The following is a 23,433-nucleotide window of genomic DNA, read 5'->3' on the forward strand; positions in this document are numbered from 1 at the left end:
CTGTTCCCATTTCCATCCTCTCTGGAAGGACTGGTGCTAGTGGGAACTCACTGGGGGACCACTGTGAGTGTTGTTACCATTTTCACTCGTACAACTGCAGTTTTCACAGGGATTTCCCCTGCCTCGGGTACCTGGGCTGAGCACATCTCTACATTTGAGTCCAATCTGTACCCCAAAAAAGATTTCAACTGTTTTGAGTTGGTTCATATTCATGTTGGATGAGAGGGAGAGCTGGAGCAGCAGCTGAGGGGTGAAGGATCCACCAGCAGAGCCATGTTAGAGCCGATTTTTCAGCCTGCAGCAAGGTTCAGGTCAGACAGGTGCTGCTCCAACCCCAGCTGTAGGAAAACAGCCTGAGTTTGGCTGATTTTCCCTTCTGACATTTTGGGTGGGGGTCTCTTATTCTCTATTTTCCCTGCTAGGAGGTCATGAATCCTCTTGTTCTCCCCACCCTTTGTCAGGAACAGAGAGGAGACAGGAATGCCAGTAGCCCAACAAGAAGCCCAGACTTGTTTTCCCTGGGTGCTCCTGGAAGTGTGTTCAGCTAGTTTCCCCCAAAAAGCTGTCTCTTACCTCAGCAGTCTCTTTTAGCACATCAGGGCACCAGGCAGCTCACTGCCTGCACAGCAAATCCCAGAATTTGCTTTCCCTCCATTCTCTAAGCATGGCCTTGCTAGCAGGAATCTTTCATTTTTAATTATTTTTTTTTACCCTTTTCTAAGCCAACAGCTGTTTTCGGAGGGCAGGAGGATATCAGCACTGACTGATATTCCAGGGCAGATTGCTTCCAGCCTGCACCCTGGCTCTTCCCTTCCCTCCCATACATTTTAAACACAACCAGCTCCAGGAAAATCAATTGGCTCTCCTCGTTCTGTTTTGTAACACAAAAAACTGGTGAAAATAGGTTTCCCTCTGCTCCTTTGTCAGTTTAATATTCTGGTCCTGTTTGTCCTAGGCAAGTGAACACTGATAAAGTTTGATTAGGTCTCACTGTCTCTTTGGGGAAGACTTTGTCTTCCAGCCTCTCTTCTTTTGGCAGGGGATGTTCCCATCATGCAGTGCTGAACACATCGGAGCTAAACAAAACACTTATTTTTCTTAATTCTTCTACCAGGAAACTTCCTCCCATGCCTTACCTCAAGGGAAAACAAGCATTCAAAGATGCCACAAGGGCTTCTGTGGCTGCTTGACCTTGGCACAGCAGCCACAGGCAGTGCCTTGTCTCGTTCCCATCTCAAGGACCTGGCACAGGCCACGGAAGATGCCCTGGCAATGGATTTGTCCAGAAGATGTTTCCCATCCAGAGGGGCATCTCTCTCCTCATTTGGTGCAGGCCATGAGGATGAAATTTGTTTTAACCCCAAGGCCAGCCCTTCTGAGGAGAGAGAGTGAGCTTGAGCTTGATTCCTCACCTGGAAGTGGGGATGAGTCCCAGTCATGGGGAAATACAGTCCAGAAGAGGAACAGATCTTCCAGCTCTGTGACTTCTCCTTTTGACAGGTGACACCTTGCACAGGTGAGGTGGCTGTGCCCAGGCTCATGGACAGACAACAAAACCATCAGCAGGACAAAAAAGTCCCAGCAGTTTTCACTCACACCTTTGGGGTGACAACAGGGAACATTTTTGTTTCAGGGGACACAAAAATACAAAGCTCAGGACACTGAGGGTTTTTATGTAAAAACTTACATAAGTTTATTGAACTGATCCAAACCAATGACCTATTTTGGCCTGAATTCCACCACTAAGTCTGCGAGCAAACCAAAGGCAAATTGTGGGAGTGGGAGGTGTATCCCCAGGGAGAGAAACCAGCATAAAAAACCAGATGGACTTACAGTTCTTCTTTGAAATTACATACAGATGGAACATTAGCAGGGAGCAAGAATAGATGTTCATGTTTAAATTACGTTTGAAGTTTCCAGGAACTGCAGAAAAGCAATCACAGAGGTAAAGGCTGAAGCCCCTCTAATGTTGCTCTGGGGAAGGTGTCTCTCTGCTGCCTACAAAAGTGCCACATCCAAACCAGGGAAGCACAGCTGCCAGGAATACATATTTCAGCCTCTGGGCTGCTTTAAGCACCTCCTGTGCATTCTCAAACCTTGCACACGAACAGAATCTCACTGACAAGTGACGAGGCAGAGCCGCTGCAGCGCCTCCGTCGGATTCCAGACCCGAGGAGGAGAGGCACAGGGAGAGCCTGTCCCCAGCAGCACTTCCTCAAAGCCACCACGGGTCACACCTGACACCAGCATGCCCGCAGCTCCCAAAAAATGAGGTTACAAATCCCATCCAGGGAGCAGAGGACAGCCAGCACTGCGTGCATATTCACAACAGCGCCTGTTATGTGATCCGCCCGAACATCTGGCCAAACCCATGGATATTCAACAGGAACATACCCAAACCACAAGAGCACAGCACTGAACTTGGCACAGGGAGCTGTGTGACACTTTGGTATACAGCTGTCACCCAAGTCCTGGTGGAGCAGGGGCTCTGCCCGTGGCAGACTGTTATGCATGAACTAACAGGAACAACACAACAGCTCTCAACAAAAGCAGCCCTCGGACAGAAGGACACACAAGCCAGGGAAGCTTGCAAATCTATTTTGTTTTCTCTAGGGGATGTGACAGACCCAGGGTCTTTCAGCTGGAGCGGGCACACGCTGGCAACACCTGGACATGGCCCCTCCTTACATGGCAGAGGTTTAAATCAAACCTCCTGCCACATCTGCACCCTTGCTCAGCCCAAACCCAAACCTCCTCTCCCACTCAGAACCTTCTCCTCTCTCTCCAAGACAGGGTCCCCTGTTGGGTGGCACACACACAAGATCCTTCCCCACAAGGTATCATGATTTGGGGTATTTTGCTACATCCTTGTGTGACATTTGGTCCCACTTCCCACAGCTGATCATCTGCACACATAAACTCTCTCTGGGTTTTGGGGGTGAGTCCTCCTTGGAAAGCCAACCAAGATTCTTGGTTTCTACCCCACGGCTGCTCCACTATCTGCACACAAGGTGAATGCCTTGAGAGAAACCTTCCCCTGGAGAAGTGTCAGGGTGATGATTTCATACCTGAGCAGACCAGGCGAGCAGGTTTGGGTGTCATCACTGATTCCCCAGCACCTGTTAACCTTCTGTGTTCTCTTTCTCCACCTTCCAGTTCCCACCAGGTCTGTCACAAATCAAATCAGGATTTACAGCCAGTTCTGAGCTGGTGACAGCACCGATCCCTCCATGGACAGCCCAATTTTTAGTGGGCAAACAAACTTAAAAGCACTTCTTTATCTTCCCATTCCACTCTTTAATGGCCTTTGTTTATTCCCTTCTCTGAAAGCCAGACACTTAATTGTGCTGAGGAAGTTGGTCAAGAGTTACAGCATCTCATTAATAGCAGGTACAATGCCATAAATACACCCACAGAGGCAACTACTGCTCTGGAGAATCAGGTCAGAGATACTTTTGCATCCCCACAGGTTGCTGGCCTCAGACCCTGCAGCCACTCAGGGATAAAACTACTTACACTGGAGGTCAAGGGCTGAAATAGGCTTCTAATATTAAACAACCATATCTTCATAAAACTTTGCTTTATAACAAAATATCTTATTAACCACAACTTTTCCTATTGGTAGGTATGTATATATCATACAGAAGTGTTGGCTTAAGGGTTCTGCTATCAGGCAGCAAATTATTTTCGCTGCCCCAATGGAAAATACATCTTCAGTAAAGCTCTAGCTTATAAAAGCATCATTTTATGTTACACTGCCATTGTCTCCCTGCTGTTTAGTTTACAGGTATGGATCTATGGAAAATCTACGCTACCTATGGAAAATCTTGCTCCCTTCCCTATTGCTCATCTAAGTGAGGCCAAGAAATTGCTATTTTTGGCAGGGGGGTGAGGCACAAATTAGTGACATGTTTTAAATCCTCCCATTTTAACCCTTGCTTTGGATAAGGAACTAATCCCCTCTGAACAATCCCCACATGCTAAACCTGAAGACTATGAGATAATAATACTTCATTCCCTCCCCACTGATCCCACCCCACAATTCAGGTAAAATGTGAAGAGAAATATACAACTCCAAGAATACCAAAGGAGCTCGGTGATGTGGGCAAAAGCATCCTGGGAAAGAAAGTGCACGTGGGGATAAAGGGAACAGTTCAAAACGAAGGTCAGGAGTTCATGTGTAACTAGAGAATCACTGTACAGCTCCAAAAACTGCTGTGCAGCTGCTTGTAACCAGGAAATTGGGAAAATCTTGAACTTGGAGCAGGGAAGACACAAGAAAGCAAAACAAGAGAGAGAGAAAGGAAGGAGGATTTCACTGAGCAGGCAGGGGAATCTGCTCTGCAGTAGAAAACAGGGACTACGTGAAGCAGCAGCACACGATGCCTACGAGGGGCGCGTGGGGGAAGCCAAGAGAGAGTGAAACCTGCTGAACACCCAACGTGAGTCCAGCTGCTCTGTTCCTCCACTTCCAGAGGCTGATCCGAGCCAACACATCCTCCGAGTTCGGACCCTACGCAGGGACCCCCGGCCAGGGGCCCCGGGGAAAGTGCTAGGTTTGAACTGGTGCAACAGCAACAAACACAAACTTCAACTTGACTCTTCCTCTCTCCCAGAAGAGGAATTTTAGCCATTCCACTTGCAGCACCCACTGGTACAAGGTGAAGTGCACAGAGGATCTCTTCAGCATCAGGATGGACAATGGTCAACGGGGGAAGCTGCTCTTCAAACCCTCGCTGACCTGTTGCAGTAAAAGCCCTTCCAACGCAGCGCTCATCCACCACGTCCCAAAATTCACTTTCCAACACACTCTTTATCCCCACAGGCTGCAGGCACCACGTGAGACGGGTACAGCAACCAAAACCTCTTTTTTCTTCCCCAAAATCAGGTGGATATAGAGCGTGCACTTTGAAAAGAAAGTTTCTTTCTGGGAAGTTCTTTTTCTTTCCCCCATTTTGTGCACTCACAGAAAGCAAACCAGTGGAGTGAAGTGGATGCACTAAAGTACCTGAGCTCTGAATCAAGCAGAATACTGATGGAGATCTTTCCTGTGAACTCGAGCACAACAAAAGGTTGAGACAGCACCAAGCTGCAAGAAAATACTACAGCAAGCTCGAGCCACAGTTGGATAGCTAGGCCAAAGGGAGCAAAACACCAAAAAATTTAGGAAAAGAAAACAACAGGTCAAATTCTGCACCGAGCTGTCTCCTCCCTTATGGACCCTGGCATTGTTTAGCTTGAACAACTGACCATTCATGCCAAATCACGAGTATACCGGAGCATCAAAGGAAACATCAAGGTATTGCCCACACTGAAACACACGTCCTGAAGTCATTTGTCACCTCAAGGTCACCTGCAGTGGATGGTGGGCATGGTTCTCAGATCAGGGCACTTCCTCTGGGCTAAGAAATTACCTGCTACAGAAACACAACCAAACCTCAACCAACCAACCGAAATAAAAACCTCGCAAAAAACTCCTCAATGCATGTGTGTGGGTGTGTGGGGGCGTGTGGGTGTGGGCAAAAAGGTTATTTCATTCTGGGCTCCACGTAAATTTTATCTCCATCCCGGATGCCGTAGGAATGCAGCGCCCGCGAGCTGTATTTCATCTCCTCGGGACCAAAAGGAGCTTCCTGGTCCAAGTAGAAGAGCAGCATGTTGCTTGTTGACAGCTGCACCACAGTTTTTAAGTGCTTCTTCAGCTCTGCCACAGTCTGGTCGAGGCGGATGGACATCTCCTCCACTTTGTCCTGGAAGTGAACCTCCACCTTGGCGCTGCTCTGAGGCCGCAGATCCACCACTGCCAAGGGCTCCAGCTTCCCGTACTTGGTGACCAGCTCGTGATACCTGGAAAATTCAACAAGTCCAGAGTGATGGTGCAGCCAGTGCACATTTCCCAGGTCTGAGTGTTCCCCACATGCGACAACACTGACCCTGATTCCAGCTGATGACCTGAAGCCCCAGAAAGCCCAAGCACTCCAGTCACTTTGTCCCACAGTCCCCAGGCTGCACCGTGGCACTGACAAGAGCTCAGTGTCCCACCAGGGAGAAGTATCTTGCTGAGGAAGGTGAAGTTACTATCAGCCTGAGATGTTTGAGCTGACTGTTCTCAAAACTGCTTCCCAACATAACTGAGCAGCACAGTCTGGGCTCCTAGAGTTTCAGAATTCCCAGCCGTGGCTGCAGTGGGATTTGGAAGAAAGAGAAGACGCTGTGCTCCAACAACTCCACGCCTCCTGTTCCACTTCACTGAAGAGTGCCAGAACCAAGCCAGTACTCACAAAAAGGACACAGCCTTCAGTTTAGATTCCCAGTATCTGTGGCCTCACAACTTAACTGATCATCAGACATTCCTGCTGTTATCCAAAAGGCCAGCTAGGTCCCAAATGTTACACTCCACTGAGCACAGGGTCATCAAGATCACCAAAGCAAGGTGAGCTGCTGCACAGTTTGAGAGCCGATAACAAACAGGGCACTTCTTGCCAGCTGATCCCTCACACCTGCTCTAAAACAAGATGGGGATTTTACTAGCAGAGGCACACACTCCACTGTCACCTTGTCCTTGCAGCCAAGTTCTCTGAGTGTTCTTCCCAAGGTCCCTGCAATGGAAAGTCTGTGTCACCCCCGCCCCCCTGGTATCGCTGCCATCGGGCCAGGCTGGATCTCCCCGCCCGGCTGGGAAAGAGGAGGAACGGCAGCACAGAACACAATGGGATTGGGATGACAAAGGCCGAGGGCTGCCGAGGACAGGTAACGTTTCAGAGCCCCTGCACAGAAAGTGCTTTGTGCTCCGGATCCCAGGCGGAGCTGAATGCGATCGGCGCGGTGTCACAGCCCCCGCAGCAGCCATGGGATCTGGCAGGAGGGGTGACCCCAGGGAGTCCTGCTGGAGGCAGGAATGTTCCTGGAGAACAGCAGCCCCTCTGTGTGCTGGGCCCTGAGGTAAGGGTTGCAAGGCACTAGGATTTCCCCAGTCCCACGGACACAGCCAGAGTGCCCAAAGGCAGGATGATGCCCTGCTCTCACAGCACTGGGGTGGTAGGAGCAGCCCCATTTATCTGGGAGAACTGTTAGTGCTGAGAGAAAACAACACTCCTCACGTTTAACCCACCTGCAGGCAGAGCAAATGCCAGGCAATGTGTCAGCAGTGGGGAGGGTTTCTCTTTCTCTGGAAGGATTTGCCAGCAGCAACACCCCACGGGAAAGAGGGAGAGAGGAACCCACCTCTTGCTGCTCCAAACTCCCAGCCCCCTCTGGGATATCCCTTTAATTCTCAGCATCTCTGCTGCTTCATACAAGCAACAACTTCTGGGCCAGCCACAATTAGTGTCACGATTCATGCACTAAGAGTGAACTGGGCTGATGGTGGGAAGAGGATAAGGAGGAGGACAAATTTCAGACAAGCTAAGAGAGAACCACCATGAGAGAGCCACGATTATCCAAATATGTGCTGTAAATATGTGGTGGGTCAAGCTGTCTGAAATTTTCCTGTGTTGAGGAAGGGCAGAATGAGCTTTGCAGCCTGCTCCTTTGTATGTGAGCTGCAAAGAAAGTGGGGAGTGTGAGTGACCGGCTGCCCTCCAATCAATCAGGACCAGGGCAGACTGGTACATGGATGTTTTGGACCCCAATAATAGGCACCCTGGAGACTTTTCTAATCACCCCTTGCAGCCTGACAGACGCTGAGGCTGCTGAAGACCTGAGCCTGGCTGAAAGTGCCGGTGATACTCTGCAGATAAACAGTGGAGCAGACAAGCAGAGGGCTCATTAAAACCCCCCAGACACGAGGACGTCACTCCACAAGACAGCCAATATTGGATTGTGCACCCGGCGCTCCCTGTAACCACGACATCCACAGAGATAAATTGTTCCTTCCATTTCCCTGCCTGCCTGATCCCTTCCAGCTGCAGACAGCAATGCAGCAAGCAGGGGGGTTCTGGTGACAGAGCTTATCACAGGCTGCACCTTGCCAGTCTGGAGGGGGGCTGCTCCCACTGGGAAGTTTTCCCTGCTCAAGTTGTTCTTCTGCTGCTCGAGGCAGCACTGCAATGCAGATGTCAGACCCCAGCCACAACATGTGTGCCCTGATTAGTTTCTAATTACAAACCATTTCTGGAGCCACCACACCAGATTTAGGAGCGAGGAAAGGGAAGCTTTAGCAATAAACAGACACAAAATCCTTCTGCAAGGAATGCCAGGCCTCCATTCAGACAAGGGCTGCCGATTTTGAGTCCAGGAACTGAAACCCAGCACTGGGAACACTCTCAGCCATCTGCAGCCTCACTAGGAGAGAGTCTGCAGTGGCACCCAACCCCTCCAGGACAGAACAAACCTCTCTGGTAGCTGCAGAAGTCTCTTGGAAATGCTGCACAGATGAAGTGATTTGGACAAAGAGACCTTTGACCATGAGAAAGGCAGTACCAATGTTTAAAGGCTAAGAAATCTGAGGGGGGGGTAATTTTTCTAGCATAAAGCTGGCATGTTGGTCAAAATTAGCCTGGTTTTCTTGGACAGCTGAGATGTCAGTAGTCTTTTACATGAGATCCCACCTACAAACCAATCCCAGTGGTGTGTGGTGATGTGTAACACACAGCCTGTCCCCAAAATCCATGTCCTAGGCATCATGAGTGCCTACAGCTGTACCCCACTGTGTCCTTCCCAGCAATATATGGATCACTGACATTCTGTCACCACCAAACACAAGAAATATGAAATTTTATGGAAATTAATCCCTTTTGGGAGCAGCATCACGAGCTCACAGTTCCAGTCTCCCCTTCCCCTTCCTCTCTCCTACATTCCCTATCTCTGCTGTTATCCCTTCCAATATTTCCTTCAATTGTTTTACGCTTCAAGGCCCTCTAAAATTACAAGTCAGGACTTGTCCTCAGAAAAAGGACCAGCTGTCTTGTCTCCCTGACTGCATGAGTGCCCTCTGCCTCTGAACTGACCCCAGCACGCTTTTAACAAATATTATAATCACTGACCCTATTAATATTCACACAAAATGCCGTGCCCTCATTCCCCATTCCAGCCTTCCCATCCCCTTACTGGATTGGCAAGTCACATATCCAGTGCTTTAGAAAAACAAGAGGCATTTTTGCTGAGAGTTAAGCAGAGGAAAACACTGAGCAGATTTCATTTGCACCTCTGTCATCCATGCCAGGCCATACCTGTGACCTTCAGTGTGTCCCCACCTCTGTCTGTGCACTCAGAGTCACACACACACTCCTGTCCTACCTCTTTTCTGTAAGAAAAGGATAATAAAGCTTTGCTGTCCAAAAGCACATGAGGGTTTAGGGCAGAGGGTAGGTAAAGGCAATGGCCTGATGCTCTATGATCCCTCCTGAGCCCATTAGAAGCAGTAAGTGGATGCTGGCACAAAAAAAGATACAGACTGGAGAGCATCTGTCCAAGTTCATTAGTTTACCAAGATGAACGGATCATTGGATGCACTTTTTTGGCAAAGAAGACTCATCAGACTTGTGATTTGCAGGCCTGAAAGTGAGGGGACAGCTTCCCATTGCCAGCCACATCCACACACCAGATGGTCCAGAGGATTAGATGCCCTGGCCTGGCAGTGGAAAGCACGATGTGTCCTGGCTTTGGGCACTCCCAAACACAGGTGGATTATGAAGGGAGCCATGGGAGAGGCCAGGAAACAACGAAGGTCACGAACTGAACAGTCCTGTTGTTTAATGGCACTTGACACAGGCACTTTTAAGACCAAATCTGCCTCGGGAGTGACAAGTTATCAGACAACAATAACATCACAACTTCAAACAGGCTGAAGGAGCCAAGGTCAGAGGAAGGTGAGGGATGTGTTTTTCATGGAACAACTGGCACATACTTCCCATCACCTGGCCAGTCACCACCCTTCTGTCCTTGCTCTCCACTGCAGGACAGAGAATTCCTACCTGAAAGGGACCTCCTCCTCGGGGAGCTCCATGTAATAGCGGATGAAGAAGCGCTCCGAGTCCTCCCGCTCCCCATCAGCCACGATGCTGCCGTTGAGCTTGGTGATGCATGGCAACCTGCAGGCATGCAGCAAGAGCCACAGTCAGCCAGGAGGGGAGCCCACACAGGCTCACCAACAGGGCACTCACATCAAAAGTGCCTCAGCTTTAATATCGTGAGAATTCCTGGCAGGAAGCTCAGGCCTCGATCTCTTTGACAGAGTGGGAAAGTTCCACGTAATTTTTCAAGAACATTCAAAATTAAGTATTTTCATTTCACCACACATATGCACCACACGTGCACTAATTTGTAGGAGACTCACAAAATCCCCTGAGAAGCAGAGCAGTCAGATTTAACATTTTCACTTCTCTGACTTTTCCACAAAACAAACTCCAATCTTCCTGCATTCACACAGAACTTCATCTCCTACCAACCTCTTTCTCTGATGAGCTGTTCTCACCCAACAAATCAAGCCCCAATCTTTCTGCATTCACACAGAATTTCATCTCCTGCCAGCCTCTTCCTCTGATTACCTGCTCCCACCCCTTCCTTGCCTTGTCACGTTTCTGCTGAGCAGAACAAACCAACAGACCTGGCTATTAGCAGCTTCCTGCGTTCCTCAGTGGTGTAAGACTGCAGCAGAGGAATTCCCAGCAATTTCACTTCCTCAAGCTTGGGGAAAGAATTTAACTTGTCAATGTCTTCCCAGCAATGCAGACCTGCTCAGAAGGAAAGATTTGTGTTAACAAACACAGAAAACACATAATGGATCCAAGATAATCAGACACAGCCAAAGAACATATGTGACAGGAGAGTGTCACTGCTGCTCCTTTGAGAAGTTGGCTTTTTGCTCACAATGTGCTGCTAAAAAAAAAAATCGACATTTGCTTACAAGACACAGGAGCTGAAATTCTCTTGTGCTATTTCCAAGTCTAGAAGGATGCTCTCCATGGCTTTTTTATGGAGCATTCAGCCTTTGGCCTCACTGCTGGGGACTGACCAGAATCAGTAGTGATTTTGTGTCTATAAAGGGATGCTGCCTTCAGTGTTGAAGTCACCAGCACTTCTTTCATTCCAGGCATCACTAAACAGCCATCAAATGGCTTTACCTCACATACACAACCACCCTGGGTCCCATTTCTGCTCACAATCCAATGGTGAAACAGTCCCAGAAGCCATCCGGCCACTTAATGAAAAGGGTTTTAACTCGTTTTCAGCCCCCTCAAGACCTGACATTTGGGATAACAAAGGAAGCAGGGAGAGAACAATAAAACAAAGCTGAGGACTAAGCCCAGCAGAGCCATGACTGTGTGGTGAGGTCAACACAACTCATCCTGGAATCTTCACCTGCCAGAACTTCAGAGCGCAGCAGCTTTCTCTAAAACTCCCCAGAAAAGTTTTAACAAGCTCTTTGGGATTCCTGTTTGACTTTCAGCTCCCAAAACATCAAAATGCAACATAGAGCCCAGAGTTCTTCAGCACCTGGCATCAGAACTGCAAAACTACTTACCAGAGGAGCACTTGTTCCTCGGTGAGACAGTGCTTTCAAATGCAGCTTAACAGGCTTTTCCTCCTCTAGTTAAGCTTTTATTACAGGGATTCCTTGATGCTTACATTGTAGGACATGTTAATAAAGTCCCTTCTACCTGCCTGACACTTCAACAGCACTTGCACAGCATATAAAGCTGTAAAGAACAAAAGCTGCTGGAGCATGAAGTGCTCCTGCAGATGAATTTCTGGTGTGTGTCATACACAAACACGTCACAGCCCCCACGAGCTGCCCTGCAGCTCCTTCTCTCCTACCACAGGGTGCTCATCCCAAAATTCCAACTGCTCATTCTCTTTCTGGAGCGTTGGCTGAGAATTCTCTGGGGTTGGAGTGTAAAAGCAGCTTCCAGGATCACTTGTGAGGCTGTAATGACTGAGAACAGATGACAGACAGCTTCTGCTGGGGGATGCTTGATCCACGCTGCATACCTGCACATGCCCTCATTTTACCCGAGATAAAACAGGGAATAAAGGGAAAATGGGATTCTTTCATCCCCTCCACTGCCAGACATTTATTTATCTTCCCCAGCCAGGAGTACCTGAGGCAGGGATGGGAAACAGAGGGAAACTACCAACATAAAAAAACCTTTCCAGCTCATTTTGATTAACTGGTCCACACTGTTCTGACTCATCTTTTGATAATGACTGACTACCTGAAACAGCAGGAAAATCCCACAGATGGGCAAGTTCATTGCTTGTCATCTGTACAGGAGAAACTCTGATCAACCAACAAAACCCATCCCAGCTTCCAGGCTCTCACCTGACTTGTGCAAGTTGATGGATCTTAGGTTGGGGAAGAGCCTTGCCAGGGAATCTTCTGACTCTTCAATGGTCGTGAGGTTGTTGTTAGCCAGGATAAGTGTGTCCAGTGATGGAAACATAATTCCCAACTTTCGAATTTCAGTCCAGTCTTGAAGATTATTGTCAGTTATGTGGAGCAGCTTGAGAGACTGACAGCACACTGGAGAACAAGACACTGTTTCGTAGTCGTTAAGGCACAGGAAGAGCTCCTCCAACCTGCACAGGGCAGAAAGGATCATGTCATCAATTCTGTGTTTTTAACACAACTTGCTGTAACAGCTCTGAGAACCTTGGTGTAGAGAAGGCCTTTGAGCACTCCACATACTGTTTCAACTACATCTCTGTTCCCAAACCCTATTTTCAGAGATTAAAAAAAACCTTTTAAGTGTTCCCTGAATCTCTCACAGTATTGTGTAACAGATTGGTTGGGGTTGTCTTCCACATCTGCGCCCAACAAGCCACCAACCCAGCTCCAACGGTGACTGGGACCTGCTCCCAGTGCTCTCAGCTTAATTTAAAATAGGGTGTTGATACAACACTGATGATGGCTTTTTTCCCCCACATCACTGTCAAAGACTCCCATTAAAGAAACAGCAGACCCCATTAAAGAAAGAACAGGTCCCACTAAGTTTTCAGACAACCAAACTCTCCCAATCCCAGAGAATTGTATGGTGGCCACTCAGGACATTCTGTTGTCATCATCTCTGCTTACAAAGCCACACAAAAGGGATCTGTCATCAAAATGAAGCCACTGAGGACATTCATGGGAGCAGAATGCCAAGGTGGCCCGTGACCAAACCACAGAAATCAACACCTTAGCAGAGAAAAGCAGGATGAAATATTCCTTGACAAGTGGCCAGACCCTCAGACATACCTCCCATTTAACAGGTATGCCCTGCACAGTGATTCAGAAGGAAGTGTGACCCTCCCACATTTTTTGGGGGTCATTAATCATCTCTGGTATTTAGGTTTGGAGGAAGAGAAGACCTGGGTTTTGCAGCACCACCCAAGTTTGGTTTTTTAGGACAATGTAAAGTACTCACCTGGAGTTCCCAAACTCCTAAAGGTAAACATCCCTTTATCTCTACTGATGTTTGCATCCTCCCAGCCCCTTCACCCCTCACCACATGGCTCCATAACCCAGCCTTGACCTGAGTGCAGTAAATCCCCAGATTCCCAGGCTTACTCTGGTAATTCCTGCAGGATGGTGTGCACTGTTTCCCAGGAAGCTTTGCTGTTGTTGAGCACAAGTTTGCGGACGCCAGCGAAAGACCCGGCGCAACTTCTCTCTAAAACGGACAAACTGAGAGGGTTGGAACTCAGGTTTAGAAACTCCAAATGGGGCACGTTGGACACAATTTTACTGACCTAAGCAGGGAGGGAAGAAGAAAAATAGAAAAAAAGAAATGTGTATCAGGCAGTAATCGGACCTCTGGCAATAATATCCCACCTCCTAAAAGGGGCCCTGTGGAATCATCACAAAGCAATGATATGGGGAAAATCATAGGGATATCTACCTGTAATTCATACTCCTGATCTAGATGGATTGGTTAATTGCTCATTCTCCTCAGGAGTTCATTTAATTACACTCTAGGAGCAGCTTGATAAGAGAAAGGCAGTCCCCTGGGAGAGGTCATAAAATCCACCTCAAGCCCAAGGCTGAGCAGGTGCAGGTTCCAGGAGCCAGCCCTCACTCACAGGGGGCCATGGACACTTCTCCTCCTCCATGGCCAACACTGAGCACTTGTCCAGCTTCCCACTGCTCCCCACAGAGCTCAGCCAATCCCTAATTCCCTTCTTGACTGGGGAACTGTGTGGGAAGCAGCTTCCAACACCTGCAGACATCAATGCAGAAAATAATTCTACCTGGCTGGAGGGCTCCACTCCACAAAGCATTGGGATGGGCACAGGTGGGCAGACCATGGCACACAGAGGTCAGTAAATGCCCAGTTGTTGGAAAAGGATGATTGTCTCATGAATTCAAGTGTGGCAAACATGAGGTAATGGTCCTGCCTCACTTCACACCTCCGCTCAGGTGATGTCATGGTTTGGGTGCTACACCTCAGGAGTTAAGTAGAAAAATGGATGACATCAGTCCAGCAAAAACACAGGATTTAGGAAAAAATGGCTTATGATGGATGACTGGAAGAAAGGTATTTTTTCAGTATTATACTAAAATAAGGAAAGGGGGCATTAAAGTTCTTAGCAGGTATAAAAAGCTGTTCTATAAGGAAAAATGATGATGCTCCTCCTGCCCGCTGAGAACAGGGCAGGCAGAAATTGGCTGAAATTGCAGCACAGGAGACTTAAATTACACAGTTTAGCCCATGAGGTTATTAGCTAAGCATGGGAACAGGTTACCCAGGGATCTGGAATCCACAGCAAAGGCAGCTTTTAGGGGTGGGGAGATATTTATCTGGTGTGGATGGGCTGTGAAAACTTAATCCTGTCTCAGAGGAAGAGGCCAGCACACACAGAAGCCTTTCAGTTCCAGGGCAGCCTGAAGAGACTGAACACAGAGCAGGTGTGAGATGTGCAGCTTGTGAGTGACCAGTGTATGACCAGATATGAGGTCAGCCCCACTGAACTGGGACACTGCAAACACTGCATTTCCTCCCTGCTTAAAAACATGAGAACCTGATAGCACAAAACCCCATGACAGCCTGGTTTTTTCCATGTATTTCCAACAATAAACACTAACATAAAAGGAGAGCATAATCTAGTGAGGAACTTAATGACACTTGAATGGATTGAGATTGTTTCACTCCTGTTACATTGCATTTATTGAGCATTATTTCACCCAAGCACTTCAAAGGATTTTACAACAGCATTTAGCATTAATTAATGAGGCTGCAGAAATACCCTTTGTGGTAAATATTATTAAATTTGTTCTGCAGATAAGGCAACAAATATGGAGAAGGAATAAATACCTTGTCCACCATCACAGTGGCAAAGCTGGGAGTCAACTGCCACTCTGTTAAAAACTAAACTGCTCATTAACTCCTTGGTGTTAGAAATGTCAGTTCCAGTGCTTTGCACAACAAAATAAAATAAAAAAACAGATTTTTCACCCATGGGCCAAGACTGTAAGTCACAAGGTGCAGCAGTGAAGTGCCACACTGGACTAATTTCATCACGTGTATTGCTCAGCTGCTGTCGAAGTAAATAAACATCAACTTCAGAGATAAGAAAGAAGCCACAAAAATGGAATTCTCATCAATGCAATGCATTTTCAGTCAGTAATTGATATGAAAGGTACCCATCACCATTTTACCTCATGCCAGTCTTCCAGTTTGTTGTCAGAGAGGTCGAGCTCAAAGACGTGGGCGCAGAAGGCGGCGATCTCGTTCTCGTCCCCAGCACAGGTGATGCCACAGCTGTTGAGCACCAGCACACTGGGCAGGTTCAGGCGGTCTGGCACAGGATAAAACAGAAGCAGCCTCTGCTCAGCACTGCCTTGGAGTAGCAGAACCCAGCCCCAAACATGGATGTTACAGCCAGCAAGAGAAATCTACCAGCAATGTCAGAATTTACACCCATTTCAGGTTAAACGTGGATTTTATAACTGGCACCATCCTGAAGCCTTTCTTGTAAACATGAAGTGCCACTCCTATCAGTGCTCTTCAGTTCTTCCATGTATTTCTGTGTATTTCAGGCCTGTCCTTTGTCATTGATGGCTTGTCTCCTATCAGTCCTTGCCACAACTTCTGCTCTTCCCCAGGCAGAGCAGATAGGACACAGGGAGTGTCAGCCTCACAGTCATTATCCCTTATCCTCCAGTCCTGAGCCCACTTGGGCCTAGTAACAGCCAGGAGGTATTTAAACATTTCTTAGAAGGTATTTAAACATTTCCTAGGAGGTATTTAAACATTTCTTAGGAGGTATTTAAACATTTCTTAGGAGGTATTTAAACATTTCCTTTCTAAGCTTTCCCTTCCATTCAGCATTCATGCATAGATTCAGGTCTCTGCTCTGCCATTCCATTTCTGCTTTGGTTTTGCTCCAGCTCTTTTTCATGTAAATGTACTCAAAGCTACAACCAAGGACTTGGACCTCAATCACAGCCTGCTGTGCTAAGGCTAAACCATGACAAAAAGCTGGGGGTTTTTAACAGGAAACAATTCCCACATAAGAAATCCATGTTGAGCCAAGGCAAGCCATCAGTTTTGCACTCTTTCATGTACAACACGGCTTTGCCACCTCTCTGGAGTACTGAAATCCTTTACAATCTAACCACAAGCTTTTTCCTAAACAGGTGGCCCCTCTTCTCCTTAACACTTGACAACTACATGACTAGAAAGAGATTTTAGCAGCAAACAATTACCTAGAGTGATCCGGGCTTCCAAATTTTCTGGCTCACAAGTTTTTGGTTTCTTAAAAGGACAGTGTGGCACTTTGGGAATTACTAATGCAGTATTTGTAAGTCATGTCTCAGTCATGTTTTAAGATGTGGCCTCTTTTCAGCACCCAAACAGCTCAGGTGAGCAGGAGAAAGGTAAATTTACCTGCAGAGAGGGCACTGATTGAACATTCCATCAGGCCATTTTTCTGTTCTTGTTCATTTTGAGAGCGTTTTATCCTCAACTGAACCCAGGCCCTTTTTTCTCCTCTGTCAAACCCACTTATTGGAAACCTCATCCAGCTGACTTCCATGGCTATTTTCCCCCTTGGGGTTGGTTATGACACAAATTGACCTGATGGATGTTTGGATTACTCCTACAGATCATGATGGGCAAGATGTGTGACACAAAGAAGGGATCTGATGGGATCAATGTGAGTCTCAGACCCATCCATACAAACCAAGAATTAAATGCCAGCATCAGAGTGTGAGGGAAGACTAAAGGGTGTCACATGGATCTAGTTCAGAGGAGATGGTGACACAGATTCTGTAGTCTGGGAGGCTCAAGGACATCCACAAGCAGCACAGAGCTTGAGACACACGTCTGGTTAAATTCCTTTGAGGCAGCAAGGTCAGGAGCACAGGATAGGGCAATTCTCCACTGGCTGACAAAGCATTTGGTGCCTTGAGAAGAAAAGTACACTGCAAGTTCACCTGAGGCACTTGTCACCAAAGCAGCCTGGCTGCACGTTCAACAATTCATCACTCTGCTTGAAATATGTCCCCTCCTGTCCCTGCAGCCATCAAAGCAAGCTGGTAGCATGGGAACCAATCTCAAATTTAGAATTTTTTTTGTATTTTTAAGCCACCTATGCCAAAACACCTGTTGCTGCAGCCAATAATAAAATAGGATCAGTGGCCTGAAGAAAAGCTCCAAGGACTGCTAAATCCTCAAAACACAGAATTCACAGGGCCTTAGGTTCATCTTCCACTCAGAGGGCTGGAACCTGGTGATCCTGAAGGTGCCTTTCAACCCAAATGATTATATTCTATTCTCTAATTCTGATTCTGTCATGATGCAGAGAAATTTGTTTTTTTACAGCAACCAGTTCAGTCACTTTCTGCCTTTGTTCCAGTCTTTCAACTCTCCAGTAAAAAAAACAAATTGTGATGGTTCTTTTTCTTGGAACCCAAGGAGATTTCTCTTTCAGTTGATTCCTCCCAGCACCCTCCCAAATGCTCAGAAAGAGCAGAACTTACCTTTCATAGGGGAGCCCTGTGGAGTTGCTGGGACATGCACCCCCATGCCAGGCCCACGGCGGTAGGGGAAGTTCTCAGGGCTGTATTTCTCACACAGAACTTGCATGAAACTTCTTCCACTGGGCTGGTCCATGCTCCCTTCTTGGACTTCTGGATAAAAAAGAGAAAAATAGAGCACATGAGCAGTCAGCAAGTAATCACTTCTAATAGTGGTGCTTGAAAACACAGAGAAAGCAGATGGATCCTGTGTTTTATTTCTGAGCTCCAGATCATCTAACAGGTCCTGTTTCAAACTGAAGATTAAAGTAAAACATTATTTGAAAGAACCCAAAGCCAGAGGGTTTGGTGCTGTACAAACACAGCGTTACAGGCCAAGTTCAAGTCCTCCTTACCCCACGTGCTCTTCCAGGATAATTCCAGGCTGCAAAAGGTGACTTCTGTACTTGTCACTTCTGCCCCTCCCAGGAGCACTGTGAGAAACCCACAGCTACTCTCAAACACATTTCCAGGGCTGCCAGGAGGTGAAGGAGCAAACAGCTGCTTGTGAGCAGGAGATTGCTCCAACAGCTGTTTGCCAACTTCCCCTTTCTGCTGTGTCACCAAACATCATTTGGACAGGCCTAAAGGCAGCTCCTGCCAATTCCATTCTGCAGCTGCCTAATGTATCTGGGAGATAATAACTGTGCCCTTCGTATCTGGGCATGGCACAGAATAGCACAGGAAGAAGGCCTTGCCTCATCACAGGCTGCTGAGCTGCCTGGAGAGATACTGAGAGTCAGCTGGGAGTGTTTTTGGCACCAGGACCCCTCCATGGCCAGGGTTCTGCCCTGCTCAGGTGGAACTCAGCCTCTCTCTCTGCCCTATTTTCCTCAATTTGGCATTTGATGGGTTTCTAGCACAGGAGCAGAGCTTGGCTCATGAATCAAAAGACTCTTGTTTCCAGAGGTCTCCTAGTCCTGCTACCCATCATGGACACAGCATCAGAATCCTGAACATGCAGGTACCAGTGTCGGTTTCCTACACTTAATCTGCCCAATGACTTTTCCAATCATAGGGCATTTTTTCCACTAATTACCACAAAATCATGTTTTTAAACCCCAGATTGGGACCACACATTCATTGAAAGCCATGTTGCTAATCCTGAATCAAAGTTTCTGCCCGTGTCTTTCCCTTAGACTTGTTACAGGCAAATCTAGATACAAAATTCTAAACAAAAGTGATTTTGTTAGGGCTCCCTTTGCTGAGAATCACCTGTTTAACAAGTTCAACTTCACTTCTTCATGACCAGACTACCTAAAATCCACCAACCAAAAGGATTTTGAGTGCAATAAGCAGCAATTGACAGAAGCATGTTATCATTTTTACATTATATATAAAGTTTAAATGTCACAAATAGGGACTTACAGGATTAGTTAAAAAACAAAACAAAACAAAACAAAACCCACCATTTTCATCTCTCAACAGCTTTGTTGATTCATAGCTCAAACTTGACTCATGTCACTATTCTATCTAGAATCAAAAAATAAATCCTCAAACTGGAGTTTGAAAGGAACAAGGCATTTAGTTTTAGGCTAAACCATTCCACATGGTACAGGAACAATTTGCACTGACAGCCAAGGCTTTAGGCTGAAAGGCCTCGTTCCAGAGTGGTCTGGGAGCTCAGCACCATCCACAGACAGACAGGGCTTTCCAAACACACACTCAAACCTCCTGGTCTGGAAATTCTGGAACTCCCATGTCCACAAAGCCTTCTGTCCTTCACGTGGCTTTTCCATCAGCTCCATCCCTCTTTATCTGCTGAACAAACATCAGCTGGAAATTCCACAGGAGAAACTCACCTTATGGGCAAAAATGGTGTTTTCAGCTACAGTGTGAGAGCAATCCAGAAATAAGAAGAAAAATCACTGATATTTGCATCCAACAGCTTTGAATCCCCAACATCTTCCTCAAGTTCTACTTTTGAACACCAGTGCCATTGTGAGATGATAAAAACGTCATGGAGTGGGCAGTCACCTTTCCCACCTCCCTTCCATGGGATTTCACATCCCCTGTAATCATCTATCATGCACGTAGCTTCTCTGAATCCCTACAATTGCCTGAGAGCAGGGAGCAGCAGGATGTGCAAAGGGAATGACAGGTTTCAAGGGAATGCTGTCAGTACAAGGGCAGCACAGGGTGACCTGCAAGGTGCACATTTCTGAGTGTGTCCCTGCTGACAGCACAGGGAACAATTCAAGTCTCAAAATAACTCCGGGTTTTCTAAATGACAGCACAGAGTGCAAACGAGGCACTTGGGCTTTGAGAGGTGTCAACAAATAGCCTTTGTTGTTATATTTAAGTGCTCTGCTGCAGGGCTGTGGCCCCAGTGACAAAGGACAGAAAACCTCAGAATGGTTTGGGTTGGAAGGGAACTCATTCCAATCCCTCCTTCCAACATCTTCCACTATCCCAGGCTGCTTCATCCAACCTGGCTGGATCCAAGGGCAGCCACAGCTTCTCTGGGCACCCTGTGCCAGGCCCTCCCTACCCTCACAGGGAGGAATTTCTCCCCGTCTAAAGCCACTCTCTGACACTTTGAAGTCATTCCCCCTTGTCCTGTCACTCCAGGCCCTTAGAAATGGTCCCTCTCCATCTGTCTCCCTGCAAGAACTGGAAGGTCACAAATGGGTCACCCCAAAGCTTCTCCTTTCCAGGCAAACAATCCCAACTTTCCCAGCCTTTCTTCCCAGCAGAATATATTCCCATATTTCTGATCATCCTGGTGCTTCCCCTCCTCAACAGCTCCACATCTTTCCTGTGCTGGGATTCCCAAGCTGGAAGCAGCACTGGGAAGTGTCTGGAAAGAAGGGCACGACCCTGATTCCAGAGAAACCCAGGGTACTGCTGATGAGTGAAAAGAGAACACTGAAAACAGCATGGAAAATATTTCCATCCCCTGTGCTGTGAGCCTTCCAGGAGGAGAAGAGACCCTTCAGGAGAATGACATCATCAATGGCATGCTAATGAAATTCCAGTGCCACTCAAATGCCTTCGGGGCACATCCTGAAGAGTCACACACCAAACACATCCTGACATGTTTGTATACATGGAAAACAAAGCATAAGGAATGGATGAACAGCACAAACATCCCTCTGCAAGGAGCTGGAACATTGTTCTCCCGAGACATGATTCAGGGAAATTATTTTTGAGATGATCTCGAGAGGCAGAGAAGTGAAGGATAGAATAGTTTGGGATGGAAGGGGACCTTGAAGATGGTTTACTTCCATTCCTCTCTGCCTTGAGCAGGGAAATCCCAGCAGGATTTATCAGGAATTGAAAGAGGACAGGGAGCCTGACCCTCTGAGCCACCAGGACATGCAGGTGAAACTCTCTCAAGGCTCCCATCAAACCCAGCAGGGCTGTTTGTCCCCACACCACAGTAGTGTGATCAGGAGACAAGATGACAGACACCTGAATTATCCCTTGGCAGGCTCCCGGCCCGACTCTGACCCTGTCCCACTGCACCAGCAATTATTCCCTGCTGGAAACCCCTCTCCGTGCTGCTGGGCCCAGAGCAGGATGAGCACGCAGCTGCCCCTTAACAGCTCGGGGTGTGCCGCCCCGAGCCACCTCCCAGTCCCCTCACACAGCCTGTCCCTGTCCCCTCACACAGACTGTCCCTGTCCCCTCACACAGACTGTCCCTATCCCCTCACACAGCCTGTCAGTATCCCCTCACACAGCCTGTCCCTGTCCCCTCACACAGCCTGTCCCCTGTCCCCTCACACAGCCTGTCCCTGTCCCCTCACACGGCCTGTCCCTGTCCTCTCACACAACCTGTCCCTTGTCCCCTCACACAGCCTTTCCCTGTCCCTCACACAGACTGTCCCTGTCCCTATCCCCTCACACAGACTGTCCCTGTCCCTATCCCCTCACACAGACTGTCCCTGTCCCTATCCCCTCACACAGACTGTCCCTGTCCCTATCCCCTCACACAGCCTGTCCCTGTCCCCTCACACGGCCTGTCCCTGTCCCCTCACACAACCTGTCCCTTGTCCCCTCACACAGCCTTTCCCTGTCCCTCACACAGACTGTCCCTGTCCCCTCACACAGCCTGTCCCTATCCCCTCACACAGCCTGTCCCTGTCCCCTCACACAACCTGTCCCTGTCCCCTCACACAGCCTGTCCCTATCCCCTCACACAGCCTGTCCCTATCCCCTCACACGGCCTGTCCCCTGTCCCCTCACACAGCCTGTCCCTGTCCCCTCACACAGCCTGTCCCTATCCCCTCACACAGCCTGTCCCTATCCCCTCACACGGCCTGTCCCCTGTCCCCTCACACAGCCTGTCCCTGTCCCCTCACACAGCCTGTCCCTGTCCCCTCACACAACCTGTCCCTTGTCCCCTCACACAGCCTGTCCCAGTCCCCTCACACAGCCTGTCCCTGTCCCCTCACACAGCCTGTCCCTATCCCCTCACACGGCCTGTCCCCTGTCCCCTCACACAGCCTGTCCCTATCCCCTCACACGGCCTGTCCCAGTCCCCTCACACAGCCTGTCCCTGTCCCCTCACACAGCCTGTCCCTATCCCCTCACACGGCCTGTCCCCTATCCCCTCACACAGCCTGTCCCTATCCCCTCACACGGCCTGTCCCTGTCCCCTCACACAGCCTTTCCCTGTCCCTCACACAGACTGTCCCTGTCCCCTCACACAGCCTGTCCCTATCCCCTCACACGGCCTGTCCCCTGTCCCCTCACACAGCCTGTCCCTATCCCCTCATACGGCCTGTCCCAGTCCCCTCACACGGCCCCAGTTGACAGCGGCCTCCACGCACCGCGTCGCTCCCGGGGCCGCAGCCGAGGGGTGGCAGGGGTCCCCGGGCGGTGTCGGTGCTCGCCAGCAGCCCCCGCTGTCCCCTGTCCCCCCCCGTCCCCCGCCCCTCTCACCCAGGCCCGGCGGCCGCGTCCCGCATCGACCCGGAAGCAGCTCCAAACATCACGTGACAGAACGCGGGGTCACGTGGCGAGGCGCTCCCCCCGTTGCCGTGGAGACGGCGACGCCGATGACGTCATCCTTGTCACCAAGGAGGGTTTCCTTGGGATGCGACGGGAAGAGCCATGGCAGCGCATCAGGGAGGGGATCCTGACCCTCCGCCCAGCCCCGGCAGGCGCGTCGGGACTGCTGTGTCCAGCTCTGGGCTCCTCAGCACACGAGGGACAGGGAGATCCTGGAACGGGGCCAGCCGAGGGTGGCAGAGACCAAGGGACGGGAGCACCTCCCCGACGAGGGAACTGGGGCTGCTCGGGGCTGAGAAGGGACCTCACCCCTGGCTGTCAGCGCCTGCAGGGAGGGCTCCGAGCAGGGCCCAGCAATGGCACAAGGGCGATGGGCAGGGACTGATCCCCGGAAATTCCACTAGGACAGGAGGAATGAATCGTTAAAAACCAATATGATCGTGGACAAAGACCTTCTAACTAACTGAAGTTAGAAAGTGGAATGTTTATTCACTGGTGGGTGGCACGGGAGTCATCTCTGAAAGGCGTGACCTCCCC

The 23,433-nt window shown here is 48.8% G+C and overlaps 1 protein-coding gene across 3 annotated transcripts; it reads right to left on the bottom strand.

Annotated features, from left to right (window-relative positions):
* Positions 1-5,282: 5,282 nt before the first annotated feature.
* TBCEL (tubulin folding cofactor E like) lies at positions 5,283-22,901 on the bottom strand. 3 transcript variants are annotated; one of them, XM_062508662.1, is made up of 8 exons: positions 22,828-22,901; positions 17,903-18,052; positions 15,578-15,717; positions 13,490-13,671; positions 12,263-12,519; positions 10,547-10,673; positions 9,915-10,031; positions 5,283-5,847 (listed from the first exon to the last, which is right to left on the bottom strand). In XM_062508662.1, the coding sequence occupies exons 2-8, from the start codon at positions 18,033-18,035 to the stop codon at positions 5,529-5,531; spliced, it is 1,275 nt and encodes a 424-aa protein (XP_062364646.1). In that variant the 5' UTR covers positions 18,036-18,052; positions 22,828-22,901; the 3' UTR covers positions 5,283-5,528. The 3 variants fall into 3 exon arrangements, with proteins under 3 accessions (XP_062364646.1, XP_062364647.1, XP_062364645.1); XM_062508663.1 differs by lacking the exon at positions 22,828-22,901 and adding an exon at positions 19,610-20,045; XM_062508661.1 differs by lacking the exon at positions 22,828-22,901 and adding an exon at positions 18,295-19,602.
* Between the last annotated feature and the right edge of the window lie 532 nt (positions 22,902-23,433).

This window comes from Cinclus cinclus, chromosome 25 (genome assembly GCF_963662255.1).
Source record: "Cinclus cinclus chromosome 25, bCinCin1.1, whole genome shotgun sequence".
Lineage (NCBI taxonomy): Eukaryota > Metazoa > Chordata > Aves > Passeriformes > Cinclidae > Cinclus > Cinclus cinclus.

Bases quoted from the DNA above. Each gene is read 5' to 3' on its own strand.
- TBCEL (XM_062508662.1), bottom strand. From the start codon at position 18,035: ATGGACCAGCCCAGTGGAAGAAGTTTCATGCAAGTTCTGTGTGAGAAA. The intron at 15,718-17,902 runs GTAAGTTCTGCT...ATCCTGTGCCAG, and splicing joins ACAGGGCTCCCCTATGAAAG to ACCGCCTGAACCTGCCCAGT. The intron at 13,672-15,577 runs GTAAAATGGTGA...CTCCCTGCTTAG, and splicing joins AACTGGAAGACTGGCATGAG to GTCAGTAAAATTGTGTCCAA.